The 22,569-nt window shown below is 38.5% G+C and overlaps 2 protein-coding genes across 2 annotated transcripts in view; one reads left to right on the forward strand and one right to left on the reverse strand.

Annotated features, from left to right (window-relative positions):
* The window catches only part of Sgk3 (serum/glucocorticoid regulated kinase family member 3), a 153,091-nt gene extending 142,665 nt beyond the window's left edge, over window positions 1–10,426 (reverse strand). The window contains exon 1 of the mRNA XM_074068585.1: window positions 10,295–10,426. The gene's annotated coding sequence lies outside the window, so the exon portion shown is untranslated. The remainder of the gene's footprint in view (window positions 1–10,294) is intronic.
* Window positions 10,427–10,735: 309 nt separating this feature from the next.
* Vcpip1 (valosin containing protein interacting protein 1) overlaps window positions 10,736–22,569 on the forward strand; it is a 35,438-nt gene continuing 23,604 nt past the window's right edge. The window contains exon 1 of the mRNA XM_020158794.2: window positions 10,736–13,733. Coding sequence (XP_020014383.1) covers window positions 11,024–13,733 — 2,710 coding nt within the window. The 5' untranslated portion in view covers window positions 10,736–11,023. The remainder of the gene's footprint in view (window positions 13,734–22,569) is intronic.

The raw sequence follows: 22,569 nt of genomic DNA on the forward strand, positions 1-22,569 counted from the left end.
TGTGATTCTCGGTGTGTCTGAGTTTATTCACTTCCATGTTCCTGTGATGCCCCTTTTGCTCAGTCAGTGCACTGATCTGTACCTTAGTTCCCTGCAAGTAGGATGGGTCAGAGTTGGCAGGAAACAAAATCACAGGAGGTTTTTAACATAGTTCTCTAAAATTTGAGAGCTCAAACATACAAAATTTGAACAAATGAGTTAACAAATATGACCTTTTAAAAATTTAACACTACAGAGAGAGAGAGAGAGAGAGAGAGAGAGAGAGAGAGAGAGAGAGAGAGAATGTCCAAATTAAGGAATATTTTTATAAAAACAAATGGCCCATATTTTTTTCCTAGGCACTCTATAACATGAGCAACTCCATCAGCCCCCTTTATTTGATTGGGTATTTTTTGAGATAGGGTCTTGTAAACTATTTGCCCCAGCTGGCCTTGAATTTCTATATTCCTGATCTCTGCCTCCTGAGTAGCTAGGAGCCACTAGTGCCCAGCTTGGCCCATATTCTTATAAAAATGTCAACATCATGTTGGATGTGGTGGCTCACACCTGTAATGCCAACATTTAAGAAACTGAGACAGAAGGATCACAAGTTTGAGATCAGCTTGGGCTACATAGTGAAATTGTCTCAAAAAAAAAAAAAAGTCAACACCATGAAAGAGTTCAGACTGAGAAATTAACTGTTCAGAGTAAAGGACACTAAAGAGATGCAACAGAATACGTTACATAGTCCAGGATTTTCTTTTACTATGATGTATATTATTAGGCAAAATGGTGAAATGGTGATAGTATTTTATCAATGTTAGTTTTCTGGATTTTGTTAATTGTTCTGGGGTTATGTAAGGGGGAATATTCTTGTTTTAGGAACAAGCACTAGTGTATTAAGGGGTAAGAAGACAAAGATGTCTGTTAACTTTTCCAAAGTGGTTCATAAAAAAAAAAAAAAATCTGCTGGGCGTGTTCACTCAAGCCTGTAATCCCAGCTACTCAGGAAGTGAAGATAAGGAGCATCACCTTTCAAGGCCAGATTGGGCAAACAGTTAGGGAGACCCCATTTCAACCAATAAAGGCTGGCTAGGCCTGTGATCCCCAGCTATGCAAAGATGCACAAATAAAAGAATGTGATCCAGGCTAGCCCGGGTACAAAACAAGACCCTATCTCAAAATAACTGACACAAAAAAAGGACTAGTGGAGTGGCTCAAGTGATAGAGCACCTACCTAGCAAGTAGGAGGCCCTGAGTTCAAACCCAGTATCCCCAAAAAACAAAAACAAAAAACCCCATCATATATTATATAGAGAGACAAGGATAAAGCAAATGGAGGAAATAACATCTGGGAAATTGTGAAGAGCAAATGGGGATTGTCATTTCTATTTTTTTAAGTCTGAATTTCACTCAAATTTTTAAAAAGTTCAAAGTAATCATGGCATTTCAATTTTGGGTAAATGGGTGTCACAATTATCCTCTTTACATTTTAAGTATTTCATAATTTAAAAAGAAAAATACCAAATCAAGCACAGCAAACTGTTCATAAAAGGGCCTCCCTTGGGTCAGAAGAAAAAGACGTAAGACTGGCATTCACCTCGCAGAAGGCTGCTTGCGAGTAAACTGAGACAGGGTGCCCTCAGATGGCTGTATCACTCCTCCACAAGGCTTCACTAACAGGGGTAGGGGCAAGCACCTAGTTCCTTCAGTGGTCCCATGCAGCTCTAACTCCACATCTTATTTATCTGCAAATGGAAGCCTTTTCTCTATAACAGAATACATTAATAAACATTGAAACACTTCTAAAATTCATTTACCCATTATTCTGCTTCTGTGCATTCATGTGTGTTCCTTAGTCAACATTTACAGGATGTTCACTGTAAACAAATCATTGGACTAGATACAGAAAGAAATAAAAATAGCTGGGCATAGTGGCACATACCTGGATTCCCAGAACTTGGGAGGCAGATCAAGAGGATCACTGCAAATTTCAGGTCAGACTAGGCTACATAGCAAGTTCCTGTTTCAAAATACAACCTCTCCAACCCACAAGGAAGGGCCTTGAGTGCCTATGTGTGCCAGTGGTTTTACTGTTCACTTTCACACTAATTGCAGAAAGGTTTCATTTTTTTTTCCCATTTTGCAGATGAGGAAGCCGAGAGAAGTTAACCTGTCCCAAATTTCACAGCTACTAAGTGACAAATCTGACTCCAAAGTCCAGGTTTCCTCCACATCATCATATTGTATAAGGCACAAAACATGACAGTTCAAAATTTCACTTATTCAGTGCTCTTGGGAATGAGTCATGCTGGCCAGATGAGTAGGTGAAAGGCCATCCTCTAGGAACACTGTTCAGGGCTCTGAGCAGAAAGACTCCAGAATGCCCTAGGGAAAGTCCTTTTCTCCCTGGGTTACTTTCCCTCTTGGGCTTCTGGGATTTGAAGCCTAGCATATCTGGTCTCCTTACAGACATGTTCTCCAACATTTAGCAGGAAATATTTAAGCAACAGCAACAACAACTAGCATTTAGTTGTTTTTTTTTGGTTTTAGTTGGGGTCTCGCATTTGCTAGGCAGGCACTCTACCACTTGAGCCACTCCACAATCTCTGTATGCTTTGGTTATTTTGAGGTAGGGTCTTGCTTTATGCTTGGGTTGGCCTGGCCTGGCCTGGCCTGTGATCTTCCTATTTGTGCTTCCTCAGAGCTAGAATGGCAGGTGCTTACCACATGCCCAGTGGATGCCTGGGCTGACCATCCACTACAATTTTCCTGATCTTTGCCTCCCAAGTAGCTAGGATTACAGGTTTGAGCCACTGCGGTTGTCCGACAGTTGGGTTTTCAAAGCACAGCTTTCTGATGCCAGATGAGGCACCAATTGAATCCTTTATCTGAAAACACTGCCCCCCGCCACCCCTTTGGTCTTTCTACCTTTAAGGTTCAGCTTTCTGATCCTAGATGTATTTATTTATTTATTTATATTTATTTATTTATTTAGTGGCACTGGGGTTTGAACTCAGGGCCTCATGCCTGCTAGGCAGACTCTCTTACCACTTGCGCTAATCTGCCAGCCCCCAGGTGTCTTTTTATATCCTAATTTTATTACTATAAATTTCTTAAGCGTGCCCACACACACACACACACACACACACACACACACTACCTCTTGGTCCTTGTTTGTTGTGTTTTGAGACAAGTTCTTGCTATGTAGCTCAAGCTCACTTCAAACTCACAATCCTCCTGCCTCTGCCTCCTGAGTGCTGGGATTACAGGCATGTTACCACCATGCTCAGCTGTTTTCCATCTTATTTGTCAGCATTCTGCTATCTCCTGGTCAGGCTATTTCCAGTCTCAGAAATGGGTCTAAGGACTTAATATATAACTCCCTGATTTTAGTTTCCTCATCTATATAAAAAGGGAATAATAAAAATGCCTAATAGAGATCAAATGGGGAATTCATGTAGGTACATGACACATAGTGAGTGCTCAAAGTGATCTTTTCTTAGATTATGTGTGCGTATCTAACAATAGTAACAATTATAACTCATAGTGAGCCTTTATTATATTTCAGGCAGTATTTTAAACACTTCAGGCATTAACTAATTCAATCTTCACACAACTTTATGAAGTAGGTACAATGATCAGACTCTGAGGCACACAAAGGACAAACAAGTTGCCCAAGTTCAAACAGCTAGTAAATTACAGAACTGGGACCCCATCTAGACAGTTGGGCTTCAGATCTATTGTGAACCCACACTCTGCTGAAAGCCAGCTACCCATTCACACCTGTGCTCTGCTCAGTTTGCCTTTCCAGTCTGTCTCCAAAATCAATAAAACATTTGTAAAGGGAGATTCATTTGGAGAAAAAATTGCCATGAATAGTAATTTTGGAAAGGAAGAAAGGATGGCATAAAGGAGAGAGATTTTTGTTTGTTATTTTAATGTCAGATTGCTTGAAAACAGTAACTTATCAGTTACTTATCAGTTCTTATAAGAACTTATCAGTTCTTATTAGAACAAGGGTTAAAGCAGGTATGGATTTAATTCCAACAACCCTACTTTACTAGTTGTTTGACTTTACTTACCTTCTTTGAATGTTTTCTTGTCTATAAATGAGCATAATTGATATCTATTGTATAGGAATGTTAGCCAAAGTATCAAAGTTCTTGGTACAATTACAGATCTGTCAAAAGCACTCAACATTTTTCTTTCTACAACATCACTTCAATTGCTGAAGTGTATCTTATTACAAGAAAATATCATAATTCATTTAAACAGACCCATACTGTTAAACACTGGACCATTTACAATATTATCAATAACATAGATAAATCTTTACACACATATCTGTTTATTTCTTAGAATTAAATCCTATATGCGATAAGCATTGTGAACTTTTTTCTTTTTTGAGTGGCAATGGTGTTTGAACTCAGGGCTTCATGCTTGTTTAACAGCGTTTTTTTTGAGACACGGACTTGTGAACTATTTGCCCAGGCTGGCTCTGAACCGAGATCCTCCTCATCTCTGCCTCCTGAGTAGCTAGGATTACTGGCGTGAGTCATTGGCACCTGGCAGCACTGTTAACTTTTAACACATTATCAAATTATCTATCAATATATAGTTATAACAAATTACATATTCTCTATACTGTATTAAAGATATATATTCAACTCTTTCTCCTAACTATAACTTAGTACTGTTAAGTAACCTTTCCCCATCTTTTTTTACTTTTAAAAATTAACTTTATTGAGGAATAATTTGTGTAAAACAAAATGAAACCATTTTAAGAATACAATCTAATGAGTTTTAGCAAATGTATAAATCCATACCACAACCATCATAATCAAGATAAATATTACCAGTCTCCCCAAAATTCCTTTGTTCCTTCTCAGTCAGTACCCATCATCATCCAACCCATACCAGAGCCAGGAACTCAACTGGGATTTTGGGAATTATGATTTTGGATGCTGGGGATGAACCCAGGGCTTTGTGCATGCTAAAGGCACACACTCCCACACTCCCACTGAGCTACACCGCCAGCCCCATGGGACTCATTATTTTTAATGTGAACTTGTGGACCTACATCTATGCTGTTCAATATGGTAGTCATATTGGACATGTGATTACTTTTAATTAAAATTAAATAAAATAAACAATCCTCAGTTGCAGTAGTCACATGTCATGTGTCCAACAGTTGTATGTGGCTGGAGACTGCCATACTGGACCATGCAAGCACATGACATTTGCATCACTGCAGTTCTGTTGGGCAGTTCTGATGGAATGTGACCTTTATTACATACAGGGAGGTATGCCATGCAGCCTGAAAACTCAGTAAGTTGTACAGGTCACATTACCTAGCTTCATGGTACTAACTGTGTTCATGACCTTTATTACCAAGTAATTAAGTCCTGTGAAGAAAGTCTTATCTCATGCTTGGACCAGGATGATGAAGGGGGTAAAAACAGCCAGTGGGACAACATGATAATGGCACTGGTAACTATCCACATATTTTCACTTTTGTGAAATCCAGAAATTCTCCCTTTGTTTTCAAGTTCAAATGATCTCCTAGTTTTATTGAGGGAAATAGTGATTGCCTTTAAAACACTTAAGGCGTAACTCTGGAAGACAAGCTATACTAACCACTATGCCACCAACACCTCTGCAAAGCATAATTTTGTTTTATGTAAAAACTAGACCTCAAAATCTTAATCTTATTAAATCTGTTTTTCTAAAAGGGGGAATTCTGAAGTAAATTATGTTGAAAAATTAACATTAAATCTAGTAGTAGGTACTTGGGTGTTTTTTACGTTTTTCTGTATACTTTTGAATGCTTGACATATTTCAAAAGAAAAGAGTAGGGTTTCAGTTAAAATGAGACTTAACTATATCAAGGCTGTTCATGACGTGATTAAGCAATATAGGTTAAAAACAGTATGTACAGTAGAAGAGTCATTGTAGCATAGTGGTCAGGTACATAGGCTCTGGTAACAGATTGCTTTTTTTGAAAGTTTTAGCAAGGGTTTATTTTAGTATAACAGGAAGGAGGGAGAAGTGAGGGGAGGAGAAAGGGAGAAACATTTCCTGTTCCCCATGCAGGAAATGGAAGTAAAGACTCTGATTGCTTTGATTTTAATCCTAATGATGACACTTATGAACAACGAGACTGAATCTCAGCCTTTTTGCCCCTAAGTTTCTTCATCTCCAGAATAGGAATGATCATAATTGGAGCTGCCTCATAATGGTATTATCAGATTAAGTAAATACATGAAAAGACCCTGATGTACAGTAGATGCTAAATAGGTGTTAATAGCTATTATTATAATGATAATACAATTTTGGTTACTTAAAAAGTACATACTATATGTATTGAAATAAAGACCTTGAATATTCATTCTATCAGAAACATAATTGTAACCTCTAATTGGTAATGGATAATTTTACTTTCCTTATGGACTTATTTTTTAAACACTCTATGACAAGCAATTCCTTTTGACTTTTCTTTTGGCAGTACTGGGGTTTGAATCCAGGGCCTCACACTTGCTAGGCAGGTGCTCTACCAGTTGAGTCACACCTCCAGCCTTTTTTTTTTTTCCTGGTTATTTTTGAGATAGGATCTTGCTTTTTCCCCCAGGGGTGCCATGAGCCAAAATGCTCCTATTTTAGCAGTAGCTAGGATGAAAGGTGTGCTACACCATGCCCAGCCTTTTCTGTTGAGATGGGGTCTCAAGTTTTTGCCTGGGCTGGCCTGAAAATGTGATCCTCATAGTCTCAGTTTCCCATGTAGTTGGGATGAGAGGTATGTGCCAGTGGTTGAGGCTAGGGGTAAGGTTGGAGAGGAGGTCCTTGCTGTTTGCCTTGGCTGGCCTAGAATGACAACCCTTCTAATCTCTGCCTCCCGAGCATATACACACACAACATAGAGTATTAATCAGCCATAAAGGAGAATGAAATTATGGCATTTTCAGGAGGATGGACAGAACTGAGGGTCACCATGCTAAGCTAAGTAAGCTGGGTTCAGAAGGACAAGTGTTGTGTGTTCTCCCTCTTATGTGGAAACTAGACCCAAAAGATAAATATATACATACATACCAAAACATAATCAAGGGACTATGGGTGAGGGAATGGGACAGGGAAAGACAATGATTGGGGAGGGGGCAAAGCTAAATCATTGTCTCTGTATGAAGGTGGCAAAATGCAACTCACTGAAAATAGGGGGGTGGGGAGCAAAAGAAGAGATTAACCTGATTAATGTACAATATATGCATGTATGAAACATCACAGTGTAACCCCTTTGTACAATTAATATATACTAATAAAAATCCACATTGGAAAAAAAAACTAGCAACAATAAAAACAATGCTTCTTCTGTGAAACATGAGGGGAAAAAGTCCTCTTTCCACTCTTGGTTATGCTTTCTCCACAAACTTTTTTTTAAAGACAAGGTCTTGCTCTGTTGCCAAGGTTGGCCTCTAACTTGCTCTGATGCCCAGGCCCAGACTGGCCTCCAATTCACAATCTTCCTACTTTAGCCTCCTGAGTGCTATATGAGCCTCTTGAGAATAGCTCCTCCTGTCCCAGCTACTAACTGATAGAAAAAGCACAAATGCTTTTGGAGCCAGACAGGTAATCTGTCTCAAGATGGCCTGATGAGACACCTTAAAGTGTGAAGGGCTGGTCACTGTCCAAAACGTTTACATTAAAAACAAGTTAAGGGGTTGGTGGAGTGGCTCAAGTGGTAGAGCAACTATTTAGCAAGTGTGAGGCCCTCAGTTCAAACCCCAGTACTACCAAAACAAAACAAAACAAAAAAGTTGAATTGCTGGTGGCCCAACAAAAACACATCTAAGCCATGTTTGGCCACTGGCCACCAGTCTATACTCACTTCTTGGTTAATTCTCTGAGTTACTAAGCAGCTATGATGTAGTAGAAAGAGTGCTGAACAAGGAAAACCTTGATTTGAAGCCCAGCTCTGCTACTTGCTAGATGGGTGGTAATAACAATGACGACACTGTTAACCTTTTGGAGTTATGTATTATCTGTACAATAAAGACTATACTATCTCACAGGAATACTTGAAAAATTAAGATGATATATTAAAAACACCTGCTCTATAGTAAGCCTCAACAAATTTCATACTATTTATGATACTTGTTTTCCATACCATACTTGTGCTTGTATTATAGTCTAGCTTTAAGTAAAGATAAAGAACAATGGTTGTTTTCTTGCTAAAAGTGAATGAGTTTTTCTTTGACATTTATCACATTTGTTACAAGCAATAAAGGAAGTTTAGAAGTATCACACAGAAATTATGAAAAATTATTTCAGTTTCAACTGCACTTTGGCAATTCAAATATGAGTGATGCTGGGGTGATGGTGGGAGAGGAGGTGTACATCAGAGCAGCTAACAGGTGCCGGCTCTTTTTTCCCATCTGGCATACTGACACAAGAACAAGAACTATTATCTACCTTACAAAAATCCTGTGGAAGTTAATTAGGGAGTTAAATTTTTTGTGGGGCGGGGCGGTACTCAGGTTTAAACTCAGGGCCTTGTGTTTGCTAGGCAGGTGCTCTACCACTAGAACCACTCTGCCAGCCCATTTTTGTATTGGGTATTTTTGAGATACAGGTTCATGAACTATTTGCCTGGGCTGGCCTCAAATCACCATCCTTCTGATCTCTGCCTCCCAAGGAGCTAGGCTTACAGATATGAGCCACTGGTGCTTGGCAGTTAAATTAATTTTAATTAGGCAACTAAGATCATGATTTTTTGAGGGGGGAAGAAGAAGGAAGCAGAGGGATCTCCAGAAGCAAGTTAGAGGCTTCCTAAAACTCCTATGGCCATAGAAGAAGAAGTATGTCTTATCTTTCCTTATAAAGTTTTCTTTTTCTTACTTTGTAGGTACCTATGCCTTCTAAGTGCTAGTGAATAACTAATTCAATAATATTATTGTCACCTTAATTGTGATAATTAAGCTTATTTCTTATTTTCTAATTGTGCTTTATTTTCTGAACTTTGATTACATCTCCAGACTTATTAAAGAAGTAATTTCAGGTTAAATGACCAAATTTAATTCTATAATTGCTTGAATACTTAACTCCTCTCCCTGTTAGCTATACTTCAGGAAACTTCTGGGTCCTCCCTCCCCAAAAAAGTATAACTCTTAAAATTATGAGCAACAAAATAACAAATGAATTTAAATAGCAAATTTATTTTGGGAAAGATTATCTCCACTAATCAAGATTCCAGATGAGGAAATAATACGGGATCAGTGAAGTGGATTGTGCTTGACGAGCCAGAGAAAGGCCTCCCATTTCTTCAGTGGGGTGGGAAGTGATTATTTTGTCAAAGTGCAATTTGAAGTGACATGTTCAGATGCAATTTAAAAAACTAATATTAGTATGTATCATTAGTAAGGAGAATTTGGCTTCTTATGACATAAAAGTGCATAACAGGTTAGAACTTCACACTGCTGTCATTTCATTTGCTCCAATGCTTTAATAATTCAATTATTTGTGTTCTGGATGAGAAAAATAAACTTTCACTACAGGTGTAACTTCTCAGTCACAGGAAAAGAATAACTTCCACTTAAAAGCATTGAATTAAAAATTAGTTCCAAGACCAACCTATGTAGTTTGCCAGGTAGTACCTACTGTTGGAATAAAAGCAAACATCTTTTCCTGCCTGAATTAATTCTTTGAGGAAAACTTTACTGAAAAATAGCCCCTTCAAGACAGGTAACATCACCCGTTTTGTAATGAAGGTACATGAGCATTAGTTTTGCACGGGCCAGGGAAAACTGGCGAGAAAATAATTAACACTTGAATTACTCTTTCAAGCACGTAATTTCTTTTGAACAAGATTGCAGACAATTATTACGTGCAAATCAGTACTTATAACATCTGAGTGAATGTCTATTTTACAGAGTCTCAGTGGGGAGGATTGTAAAAAACAAACGAAATTATATCTAAAGTTAAGAGATTCTGTGTATGTATATAAAACCATACACATCCAGGGTATTGTTATTTGTACTGTAAATTGTAAAAAGGTATATAGGAACCAGAAACCAAATGGCGCTTTTGAAACTCCCATTAGAGAGGAGCAAAAGGCACAAAAGGTGGTTCTAGCGCCGGGGCGGCTTGGAATAGCAGTTGGAATGAGAACGGGGGGGGGGGAGGGGGGGAGTTTGGCAAAAGAAAAAAGACCTTAAGAGACTCCCCAAGAATCAATCCACTATCCCTTCCTCCTTTCTTAAGACCCCAAGCCTGGACTTTCCTCCAACTTCCCAGGCTGCCCGATCCCTGGACATTTATTTACCTCCTTCATTGAGAGCCTTCCCTTTCCAGCAGTTGTGCACTTTGGTCCCTCCGCTACAACACTCACTCCCTTTAACTCCTTTTACCGAGCTTCCTCGCAGCCGCCTCTCTGCCCGAGGGGGAAGTGCAGTGGACGCACCGCAGAGCATCCTAGGAAATGTGGTCTCTCGGACTATTTCGGCTGGGCCTAAGAGAAAGAAAGACGATGAAGGAGCTGTAGCTAAACTACAACTCCCGGCAGGCCACGCGAGTCATCTTCTTCCCTTCTGCCCCCTTCCGATTGCCTTCCTCTTCCTCCTTTCCGCAGGCGGCCACGTCGCTTGGCATTATGGTATATGTAGTTATATTTGGACAAAAATAACCTGGCACTTCGACCAAGAGAATTAGAGAAGACTCTAATTCCCAGCGTGCAGAGCGGAAGCTGCGCTTGCGCACTCTCAGCGAGGGCGTGTATATCTGTGGGTCTGAGGGAGAGCGAGAGTGAGTGAGTGTTGAGTGCGGGGTAGGGTGGTGGCCGTTACGTTCGGGGCAACGGCTAAGGCAGTGAAGAAGTAAGAAGAAAAACAACGTCCGGTGCTTCCGCCTTCGCTTAGGAGGAAGAGGAGCTGGTAGGAAAAGGAAAGTGGTTCGCTGTGGGCCTGGACTAGACCGAGTCGGGTCGGTGGGGGTCTGGGTTATGAGCCTGTGAGGGTCGCTTGGGACGCGGAGCGAGACACCAGAGCCGAGCGCAATGTCTCAGCCGCCGCCGCCGCCTCCGCTGCCGCCGCCACCTCCTCCCCCAGAGGCCCCGCAGACTCCGTCGTCTCTGGCGGCGGCGGCGGCTGCTCCGGGGGGGCTCTCGAAGCGGAGAGACCGGAGAATCCTTTCTGGGAGCTGCCCGGACCCGAAGTGCCAGGCGCGTCTGTTTTTCCCGGCCTCCGGTTCTGTCAGCATCGAGTGTACCGAGTGCGGACAGCGGCACGAGCAGCAACAGCTGCTGGGGGTGGAGGAGGTGACCGACCCGGACGTAGTGCTGCATAACCTGCTGCGGAACGCGCTGCTCGGGGTTACGGGGGCACCCAAGAAGAACACGGAACTGGTAAAGGTGATGGGCCTTTCCAACTACCACTGCAAATTGTTGTCGCCCATATTGGCTCGCTATGGAATGGACAAACAGACAGGCCGGGCCAAGCTTCTCCGGGACATGAACCAGGGAGAACTGTTCGATTGCGCTTTACTGGGTGACCGTGCCTTCCTCATAGAACCAGAGCACGTTAACACGGTGGGCTACGGCAAGGACCGCTCTGGAAGCCTCTTGTATTTGCATGACACTCTGGAGGATATCAAGCGGGCCAATAAAAGTCAGGAGTGTCTCATTCCCGTGCATGTGGATGGGGATGGACACTGCCTGGTGCATGCTGTGTCTAGGGCCCTGGTAGGCCGCGAGCTCTTCTGGCATGCTCTAAGAGAGAATCTTAAGCAGCACTTTCAGCAGCACCTGGCCCGGTATCAGGCCCTGTTCCACGACTTTATTGATGCCGCTGAGTGGGAGGACATTATCAATGAGTGTGATCCTCTGTTTGTGCCACCTGAGGGTGTTCCCTTAGGCCTGAGGAACATCCACATATTTGGCCTTGCTAATGTATTACATCGTCCTATAATTCTGTTAGATTCTCTCAGTGGCATGAGAAGCTCTGGTGATTATTCAGCCACCTTTCTGCCTGGGCTCATACCTGCAGAGAAGTGTACTGGGAGAGATGGTCATTTGAACAAACCAATCTGTATTGCTTGGAGTAGCTCTGGTAGAAACCATTATATCCCATTGGTAGGCATAAAAGGGGCTGCTCTGCCCAAACTGCCTATGAATTTGCTTCCTAAAGCATGGGGTGTGCCTCAGGATCTTATTAAAAAATACATCAAACTTGAGGACGACGGTGGTTGTGTTATTGGAGGAGACAGAAGTTTGCAAGATAAATACTTACTTAGGCTTGTTGCTGCTATGGAAGAAGTCTTTATGGATAAACATGGTATCCATCCTAGTTTGGTTGCTGATGTCCATCAGTATTTCTACAGAAGGACTGGAGTGATAGGAGTTCAGCCTGAAGAAGTGACAGCAGCTGCTAAAAAAGCAGTAATGGATAATCGCCTTCACAAATGTTTGCTCTGTGGTGCCCTTTCTGAACTTCATGTCCCTCCAGAGTGGCTGGCTCCAGGAGGTAAACTGTATAACCTGGCAAAAAGTACTCATGGACAGCTGAGGCCTGACAAAAATTATAGCTTTCCTTTGAACAATTTGGTTTGCTCATATGATTCAGTGAAAGATGTTCTGGTACCAGACTATGGATTGAGTAACCTAACAGCTTGTAATTGGTGCCATGGCTCATCTGTGCGAAGGGTCAGGGGAGATGGATCTATTGTGTATTTGGATGGAGACAGAACTAATTCTAGGTCTACTGGTGGCAAATGTGGTTGTGGATTCAAACACTTTTGGGATGGTAAAGAGTATGACAATCTACCAGAAGCTTTCCCTATTACTTTGGAATGGGGAGGAAGAGTGGTCAGAGAAACAGTATATTGGTTCCAGTATGAAAGTGATCCATCTTTGAATAGTAATGTTTATGATGTTGCAATGAAACTTGTTACCAAGCACTTTCCAGGTGAATTTGGGAGTGAAATCCTAGTTCAGAAAGTTGTCCACACTATATTGCATCAGACTGCCAAAAAGAATCCTGATGATTATACTCCTGTAAACATAGATGGTGCTCATGCCCAAAGAGTTGGAGATGTGCAAGGGCAAGAATCAGAGTCTCAGCTCCCTACTAAGATTATTCTTACTGGACAGAAAACAAAAACTTTGCACAAGGAAGAGTTAAACATGAGCAAAACTGAAAGAACTATTCAACAGAATATTACAGAACAAGCTTCTGCAATGCAGAAACGGAAAACAGAGAAGTTAAAACAAGAACAAAAAGGGCAGCACAGAACTGTTTCTCCCAGTGCCATTCGTGATGGCCCATCCTCTGCACCTGCTACCCCTACCAAGGCTCCTTATTCACCTACAACTTCAAAGGAGAAGAAGATCAGAATTACAACTAATGATGGACGACAGTCCATGGTTACACTTAAGTCTTCAACAACCTTTTTTGAACTTCAGGAAAGTATAGCCAGAGAATTCAGCATTCCTCCATATTTACAGTGCATTCGATATGGCTTTCCTCCTAAAGAGTTAATGCCACCACAGGCAGGAATGGAAAAGGAGCCAGTTCCTTTACAGCATGGTGACAGAATTACTATAGAGATTCTAAAAAGCAAAGCAGAAGGTGGTCAGTCTGCTGCAGCACACTCAGCCCACACGGTGAACCAAGAAGAGATTGCTGTTACTGGTAAACTGTCATCTAAGGAACTTCAGGAGCAAGCTGACAAAGAGATGTACTCCTTGTGTCTTTTAGCAACATTAATGGGTAAGATCAGTTTAATTCAGATGGTATATCTCAATTGTGAATATAATACACTGAGTTTTTCAGTTGTCTTTAGTGAAAAAAAAAAAAAATCCCGTGGTCCCTGTAAATATTTGGTTAGAGAAAGTTCTCTAGTGTTTTGACAATAGGTGTTAATGTGATTCTTGAGTAAATATTAGGAAAACATAACTACAAAGTGAAAGTAGTCTCTCGACTGTCACTTATTTATTTAAACATATTTAACTTTTTTTTTTTTTTAAACAACACACATGTGTCTATTTAAAGCCTTTCCATTTTTTCCCTTAAGCACTGCTGGACCTTTCTATCTTGCTCCTTTTTCATTTATTTTTAAATTTCATTTTCCTGCCTATCATGTGATTTCAGGACTTCCTGCTTGATGAGTTGCAGTTTCTGGTGTTTATAGTCTCAGTGCATTCCCACCTAATAGTCTGCCTCCTCCATTTCCTGTTCTCCCTTTCCCAATCATCACATTTTTCTTATGTGAACACTAGGATTTGTGTTTAAGTAATTTCAGTGCTTAGCTGAATCTTTGTCATGGATTGCTCATGAAAACATGAGAAACAGAAGATAGTACTGGGGCTACGAAGTATTTCTTTTTAATAATTCAGTATAAATGAAGGGAAAATATTATCAACAAAATATGCAATTTAAACTTTTAAGTGATTTGGGATACTGTCTAGCAGTGCACTTCTTACATTGTCTTTTTGTTTAATTGGTCCTTAACTTTTTTTTTTATAATTCACTTTAAATGTGCTTTAGTAAGTCTTAAAATATGAAATAAAATTTAAGTATGTTCGATACTAAAGGGCCATTGTTTTTGCTGAGATTAGAGCTTTCTACTAGAAAGGTGGTCTGGGTTTTGATTCTGTTTTCTGAGAGTACTAAATAACAGCGAATTGGGCCTTGACTTACCATAATGAACATTATTTATTCATTCTTGGCTTATTAAGTTTGGGGGCCTTAAGTAGTTAATGGGAGATTTAAAAGCTGCAGATTTATAACTTAATATTGTTGCTTTTAGTTTGGCAGACATAGTAATTAAATTGGAAGATATGTGAGGAACTGTCCTCAGCACTTCATGTATTTCTCTCAATCTTTTTTGGTTTCTTAGAGACTCCATGGAGTAGAGGAAAGATTGTATGATCCTTGGAGTCAGAAAGACCTAGAATTTGAATTTTGATTTCACCACTTACTAGTTTAGTAATTTCAGACAAGCTACTCAACTCCCTAGTACTTCAGTTACTTCTGTATAAAACGTCCCTTGTTGTTAGTATGTAAGGGCAATGGTAAAGTATTCCTAGAACTCTGAAAATTAAACAACATCCTCACAGAATGGATAAAAGTAGACACAAGCAGAGACATTTTAAAAGACTGGCAATCTTTTAAAATTCATCCACAATAGAAGATGAATTCTTGAAGATGTGACTCATATCTTTTTTAACTTTGTGTATTTAGTACCCAATATAGTGCCTAAGCATGTAGAATACACACTTTGAAATTTTTTTTTTTTTTGCAGTACTGAAGTTTGGACCTTGAGCCTTACACCTTGAGCCACTCCACTAGCCCTTTCTTGTGAAGGGGTTTTTCGAGATAGGGTCTTATGAACTATTTGTCCCAGTTTGGAATCACGATCCTCCTGATCTCTGCCTCCTGAGTAGCTAGGATTACAGGCATGAGCCACTGGCATCTGGCAATATAATTTGCCTTTTCCATTTCCATTCACTCATGTGTGTCCACAGGCTACATTAATGGATGATATAGCATCACATTTCACAGGTGGAAGCACATGTAAGAATCCAGTTCTTTTGTTTTGTTTTTTTTGCAGTACTGGGGTTTGAACTTAGGACCTCACACTTACTAGGCAAACACTCTACCACTTGAGCCACTCCACCAGCCCAACACTTTGAAATTTTTTAATTGAATTCAATAGATGACATTAACATATCTAAAGAAAGGCTGTATCTGCAGAAATGGAATGGATGGTTCAGCACTGAACATTTAAAAAGACTGAAAAGCAGAATTCGGCAGTGTTTATATACTGCTGTACAAAGGAGAAAGATACATCATCTGGAGTTCATGATAATTCTGGTAATTAGAAGGGTAGTCTTTGTTGAGGGACTGAACATTTGATCATTCCTGGCCATGGCCTCTCTAAAAGATCTCAGTCTGATTCCATATTCATCAAACATTGATTCTTATCATACATTTAGCTTCCTGATAATAAATTTTGATGTACAGGTGCAGGTTCACTTGGAAGGCTGTGCAGATTAATACATTGATATGGGTGGGATTATAACAATATAATCAGTAAGATTATATTTGACTATAAAATACAATTCTGGCTTTTTTTGAATTTGATTTTGGTTTTGATTTGAGCTTCCTGGACCTATCTTAAGAACTAGACTGTGGACTGCAATGAGTTCCCCAAAATAATGTCTTTCTGTTCACCCACAAGTTTATATATCTGTATGTGTATATAAATACGCACATACCTTCTACTTCCTCTGCCAGCACAAAATTTGAGTATAAAGGTTTATCTTGCTAATTTTATAGTGGTAGTACTTGAGAGACTTTATGCTTTAATGTACTAAGACAGAGTGACTGCCCTATAAATATTTATTTTCTCGGACTGGGAGTATGGCTCAAGTACTGGAGCACTTGCCTAATGAGCATGAGACCCTGAATTTAAACCCCAGTACTGTAAAAAAAAAAAAAAAACAAAAAAACCTCTAATTATTTTATTACTGTTTGAATTATGTAGAAGATACTCTTTTTTAAAATTATTTTTATGTTTTAGTAAAAGATATTCTTAATAAAAAGTGATATGTTTTATAGAAATATCAATTTTGGGATTGTTACAGACATACAACTATATATAAAGAGTGCTCCAGGACTATTGATGTTTAGGTTGGAGAAGGCTGGAGTATGACATTCTTATTTGATTTTTGAAAATTGAAAATTTCATAATGGAAAATTACTTAGTGAATTAACTAAATTTGTGCTAAGCTGCCTTTATGTTAGTTTAGAAAATAGCCTATCAAGCTTTATGCTGTTTAACTAGTAGGCTCCTTCTCATTTATATTTAGGTTTAAAAAGGGTTTGCGAGACCTTTTCCAACTATTCTAAAGTAGGTTTTCCTAGTCATTGTACCATGTTTGTTTCCTTTATAGCATCTATCACAAATTTAATGATCTTATTTGTTGTTTAATTATTTGTTTGCCTCCCCCACTGAATTATTAAATCCACAAAGGCAGAGACTGTAACCTGTGTTACTCACTAATGAATACCTTACTACCTAACAAGGCCTGGCATATAGTAGGTACCAAATAAGTGCTTGCTGAATGAATAAAAGCAGATTATTTCAGCAAACCAAATGCATGCTGTGAGCTTGAGACTGTGTAGGAGGTTAGGAAGATGAATGAGACATAGGCCTGGCCCTTCATGAATGAACTTGCAGGATCTCCACTGAGGGAGTCCCCTGTTGTTATAGCTATCATTAAAACATTGCCAACTTACTTTTCTATAGATACAAAAATTATAAAACCCCCAAGTAGGATTGACATAGTATTTTAGACAACTTCTCATTTGGTTATCATACATATGAGGGGGAGGAGAGAGAAAGATTGTATATTTTCATAAAATATGCTGTGTAGTAGCCAAGATCCTGTGTTTTTCCTTTTTTTGAGCTGTGTGTGTGAGAGACTGAGGATTCTAGAGAGCCTTACCTTCTTTTGTTTTTAAGTAAGTAGCACATTCATTAAATAGAACTTAAGTCTTATTTATATAAAAAAACAATAAGTGCATGTCTTTTGTTCCATACAAACCATTCATGGAACTAATCAGTCACTTTGAATCATATGGTAGTATAAAATGGAACAACAATGCTTTACCTATAATGTTTCGCTTGTTTTATTCAGATCTGTTTTCTTTTTGCAGTCTGCATCTTCATTATTTGTATAGTACTTGGATGACTCCCAACTCAGGCTTACTAAAATTTCATATAGACCAGTTATTTGTGTATGTGTGTGTGTGTGATATGATAGGTGGTATATAACCCACCATAAATACTAGGCTAATTTCTTTTTTCTTAATATTGTATTTCATTTTGTTTCTAGTTATTTTTCCTTTTTTTAAGTGGTAAAAACAAAATTAGTTGAAAAAGAATTTTTCAGTTTGGAGTTGTAGTTATTTACCTCATTTCACTACAATGATTGCTGACCGTTGGGAAGTTGAGAAACTGGTTTGATTTTGATAAAACTTTTCACTTCTTGAAAGAAGTGTATGACTTTTTAATATATATTTTTAAAATGTGAGGGTTGCTGGGTTCAGTCCTTAATACTAAAAATAAATCCCACAATATTTTGTAATTTTATAATACCACTCTTTTTTTTTTTTTTTTTTGGTGGTGCTGGGGATTGAACCCAGGACCTCATGTATGCTAAGCAAACATTCTGAACTACTGAGCTAAACTGTCAGCCTATAATACTTCTTGAATCACACTTGCAATCATATGCTTGTTTTCTAAATGATATTGGCTCTGAATATTATTATTGCATCTTTTTTCCTTCAAATGTTGGGTGAAGGACAGTTTCAAATCCAGGTAGTGGTTAAGTATATTTTTTATTTATTTTTTTTTTTGTGGTACTGGGCCTTGAACTCAGGACCACCTTGAGCCACTCCACCAGCCTTTTTTTGTGATGGGTTTTTTCGAGATAGGATCGAGAATTTTTTGCCCAGGCTAAATCCTGTTCTCTGCCTCCTGAGTAGCTAGGATTATAGGCACGAGCCACCAGCACCGGGTGCATATTATTCTTTATATGCCACTTGATAACCCTCTATATGTAGCATATTTGTAATGGGGAGTACTCATAAAGTTGAATAAAAACTAACGCATATAGTTGTATCTTAAGATAAATATGTACATTGTAAATGGTGATTTTTATGTGATATACTTTGAAGATTAAGCATTGATTACATTTCTATTTCTCAGTCATTTGATACCTTTTATTTCCCAAACTATTTTTTTAATTACAAGATAATATTTCTTGAAAATCAAAGAATTCAAATATTATAAAGTAAAATATGACCAGGTCTTGAGGCTTATGTCTGTAATCCTAGCTACTTAAGAGGTGGAGATCAAGAGGATCCTGGTTCAAGGCCAGCCTGGGCAAAAAGCTCTCAAGACCTCATCTCAACCAGTAAAAGTAGGGCATGGTGGTAAATGCTATTTGGAGGTAGGAATAGGAGGATTTCAGTCCAGGTCTGTTGGAGCATAACTAAAGGCAAAAAGGGCTGAGTGCCTGCCTGACAAGTGCAAGGCTCTAAGTTCAAACCTCAGTTCGTCTGGGGGAGGGGAGTTAAATATGGTAGTTCTTAACATTTGCAATCCCCAGAAAAAATCATTATTAACAGATTAGGATGTATTATATCTTTTCAGGCTCCCATGTATATGAATACACATACTTATTCACAATTGGGTTTGTGTATAACATACATACGCATGTATACACATATATTGTGTACACATACACATGTACACATGTGTATGTATGTTATAAATTATCCTTCACGGACTGGTGGAGTGACTCAAGTGATAGAGCGCCTGCCTAGCAAGCTCAAAGCCCTGAGTTTAAACCCCAGTACCACCAAAACAAACAAAAAAAAATAGTGAAAAATTAATTATCCTTTAGTACTGATGGTGACACTAAAAGTTGTATGACTGGATACACTTAAGGGACTGAGCATAAGATGAGAAACAGGTATGCTTTTCTTAGAAACAGTTTTGGCTATCAATATCAATAATGGTGAATAAATTTTTAGATAAGATCTAAAAATTTCTGTAGAGAGATAGCAATAATACTTTTAGCAAATGAATACGTTTTGGATTCTGTCTATCAGAAACAATCCTGTGTTACTATTTTAAATTTAGAATTACTTATTCCAATTATTAAAAAATTTGAATTGTTTATTTAAAATACATTAAGCTTATTTTATGGCCATAGATACTTGGGAATCCAGAGTTAGTTTTAGGTATTTCTTTTTGGTCCTTAAAAAGTATACTTTTCATCTAAATGTTAGATTTTTAAATTATATTATACATGTTTATTGCAGCTTTGTTCACAATAACCAAACTGTGAAATTAGCTGAGGTGCCAAGCAACCAATGAATGGATAAAAAATATATACACACAAACCATGAAATTTTACTCAGTCATAAGGAAAAATGAAATTATGTCATGTGCAGAAAAATGAATCTGATATGTTGACCAAGATAAGCCAAGGTCAGAAAGCCAGATAGCATATGTTTTTACTCATTTGTGGAATCTAGATCTAAAATGATGATTATGAGAATAATCATAATGAATGTTAGAAGGGGACTCTCTGTGGGGGGAAATCAGAGGGAAAGGAAAAAATACTGAGGGGTGAAGAAGATCAAAGTACATTACATATATATACATGAAGACAACATAATCAAACTCACCAAACACTTTGGAACAGGAGGGAAGAGAGTAGGGGAGTACAGGAATATAATGGAGAGTGTAAAACTGTTCAAAGTCCACTGTATGCATCTATGGAATTATCACAGTGAAACCCCCTCAGGTTATTGTATCCTAATTCTACAATGAAATTAGAAAACAAGGAAAATATAGATGTACTCCCTTCATAAATTGTGAAGTAGAAACTTCATATTGCCTTTTGTTTATTTAATATACATTTATTGATTGATGATTGTACTACAAATTGCACATAGGGCCTGGCACTTCTAAGGCAGCAGTCTAACACTCAAGCCATACCTCCAGCCTTTTAGTTTGTATTTCGTTTTTTTAATAGGGTCTTGCTAACTTTCTTTGGGCTGGTCTCAAAACTTGAGATCCTTTTGCCTCTACCTCCCAAGTAGCTGGGATTGCAAGCGTGTACCACCATGCCTGGTTTATTAATACATTTTTAATTGACACATGGTAATCTTCTATATTTAGGGGTACAATATGATATCTCAATACACATTACCCAACACGTAACTTATGTAATGATCAGGTTAGGATTATTAGCCTACCCATCCACCTCAGACATGTATTATTTCCTGTGTTGGAAATATTCAAAATCCTCTCTACTAGCTGTTTTGAAATGTACAGTTAATTGTTGTCAACCATTGTTACCCAGCTGTGCTGCTGTCCTGCTATCCTACTGCTGCCCCCACCATGTTCATTAGCCATCTTCTTACTATCCCTCCTACCCTAATCTCTTCCCCCAAATCACCTTTCTATATAATTAAAATTAGAAAATTGGAATAATGGCCTTTTTAATTTTTTTTTTTTTGTGGTATTGGGGCTTGAACTCAAGGTCTACACCTCAAGCCACTCTACCAGCCCTTTTTTGTGAAGGGTTGTTTTGAGATAGGGTCTCACAAACTATTTACCTGGGCTGGCTTTGAACTACAGTCCTCCTGATCTCTGCCTCCTCTGTAGCTAAGATTATAGGCATGAGCCACTGATGCCTGGCTAGTCATGACCTTTTAAACTCATTTTAATCTGACTTTATTGTTAGAAAAAGTAGAAAAGTGTATTTTTAAAACTTCATTTTAATATAATTCTTTAATAAATTCTTACCAAATAGAAAAAATAGATAAATGAATAAAAAACATCCATAATACCACTGCTATTTATAACCATTTTTCCGGTAGAAGAACTGAAGGCTGTAGGAGGCTATAGGTGGAAGACAAAGTGTGACTAGAGATTATTTATAGTGGGAATAGACTTTTTTCCTATGCTTATATACACACAATACATTGAATAAAAGTGGTTTACTATCGTACTATGAAGAAACAATTGAATTAAAGTAAAACTAATGGGAGACTTACAGAAAAATATGAATTAACATAATATTTGCTAGAGACTTCACCACACCATTCCTGTTCTCTAAGATTTTGGTTTCTAGGACTGGAGATATAGCTCAGTGATAGAGTACTTGCCTGTTGTGGGTAAAGCCCTGGGTTTGATCCCCATTACCAGAAGTAAACAAAGAGTTTGTTCTCTAATAAATTGGTAGAAAAAAATCATTGTCTCTTGTTTTTGCTATGATTTTGGTTTATTATTCAAAGAGAAAACATTAGACAATATTAATTACATATTGGAGATTTAACATTGAGGAACCATTAACATGCTGCTTCAGTTAAGGTTTTTCTGGATTGCTTTCAGGCATTGTTTAAAAGGAAAAACGTCATTTGTAATATTCATGTTATACATCCATTCAGCCAATACAAAGAGTGCTATTGTTTGTTCAGCACTGTGCCAGGTCCTAGGAATAGAAAGTCTGGTAGGCCACTGACCTTTCCCTGAATCTGTAACTCTTTCAGTTTAGAAGGAGAAAGAGAAAAAGTAAACTGAATTAGCCTGAAGTACAATAGGGGCTGTGGTGTAGGTGTACATACAAACGTCAAAGAAGGATACCTACCTAACCACCATTCAAAAGAATCCTGGAGGACTTGACACCTAAATTGAGTTTAAAAAATACATAACAATTATTGGCCTTTAAGGAGTTGACACCTAAATTTAATTTTAAAGAATACATAACACTTTTGGCCTTTAAGGGAACTAGAGCAGTGTGGTGGTGGTGTTTTGTAAAAATCAAAGCCAGTTATGGTGTGAAATGGGAGAGCAAGCCAACTCATATGCCATGAAAAAGGAACTTGGACTATGGCCATATGGTTTTGCCAGAACCACTAGAAGTTTAACTCTGAAGGCTGTATGAAGGAAGGATTCAGGTAGGACAAGAGTCAAAAGGAAAGCCAGTTTTGAGTTAGGGGTAGTTATCTAAGCAGG

Source organism: Castor canadensis, chromosome 3 (genome assembly GCF_047511655.1).
Source record: "Castor canadensis chromosome 3, mCasCan1.hap1v2, whole genome shotgun sequence".
In the NCBI taxonomy this organism is placed as follows: Eukaryota; Metazoa; Chordata; class Mammalia; order Rodentia; family Castoridae; genus Castor; species Castor canadensis.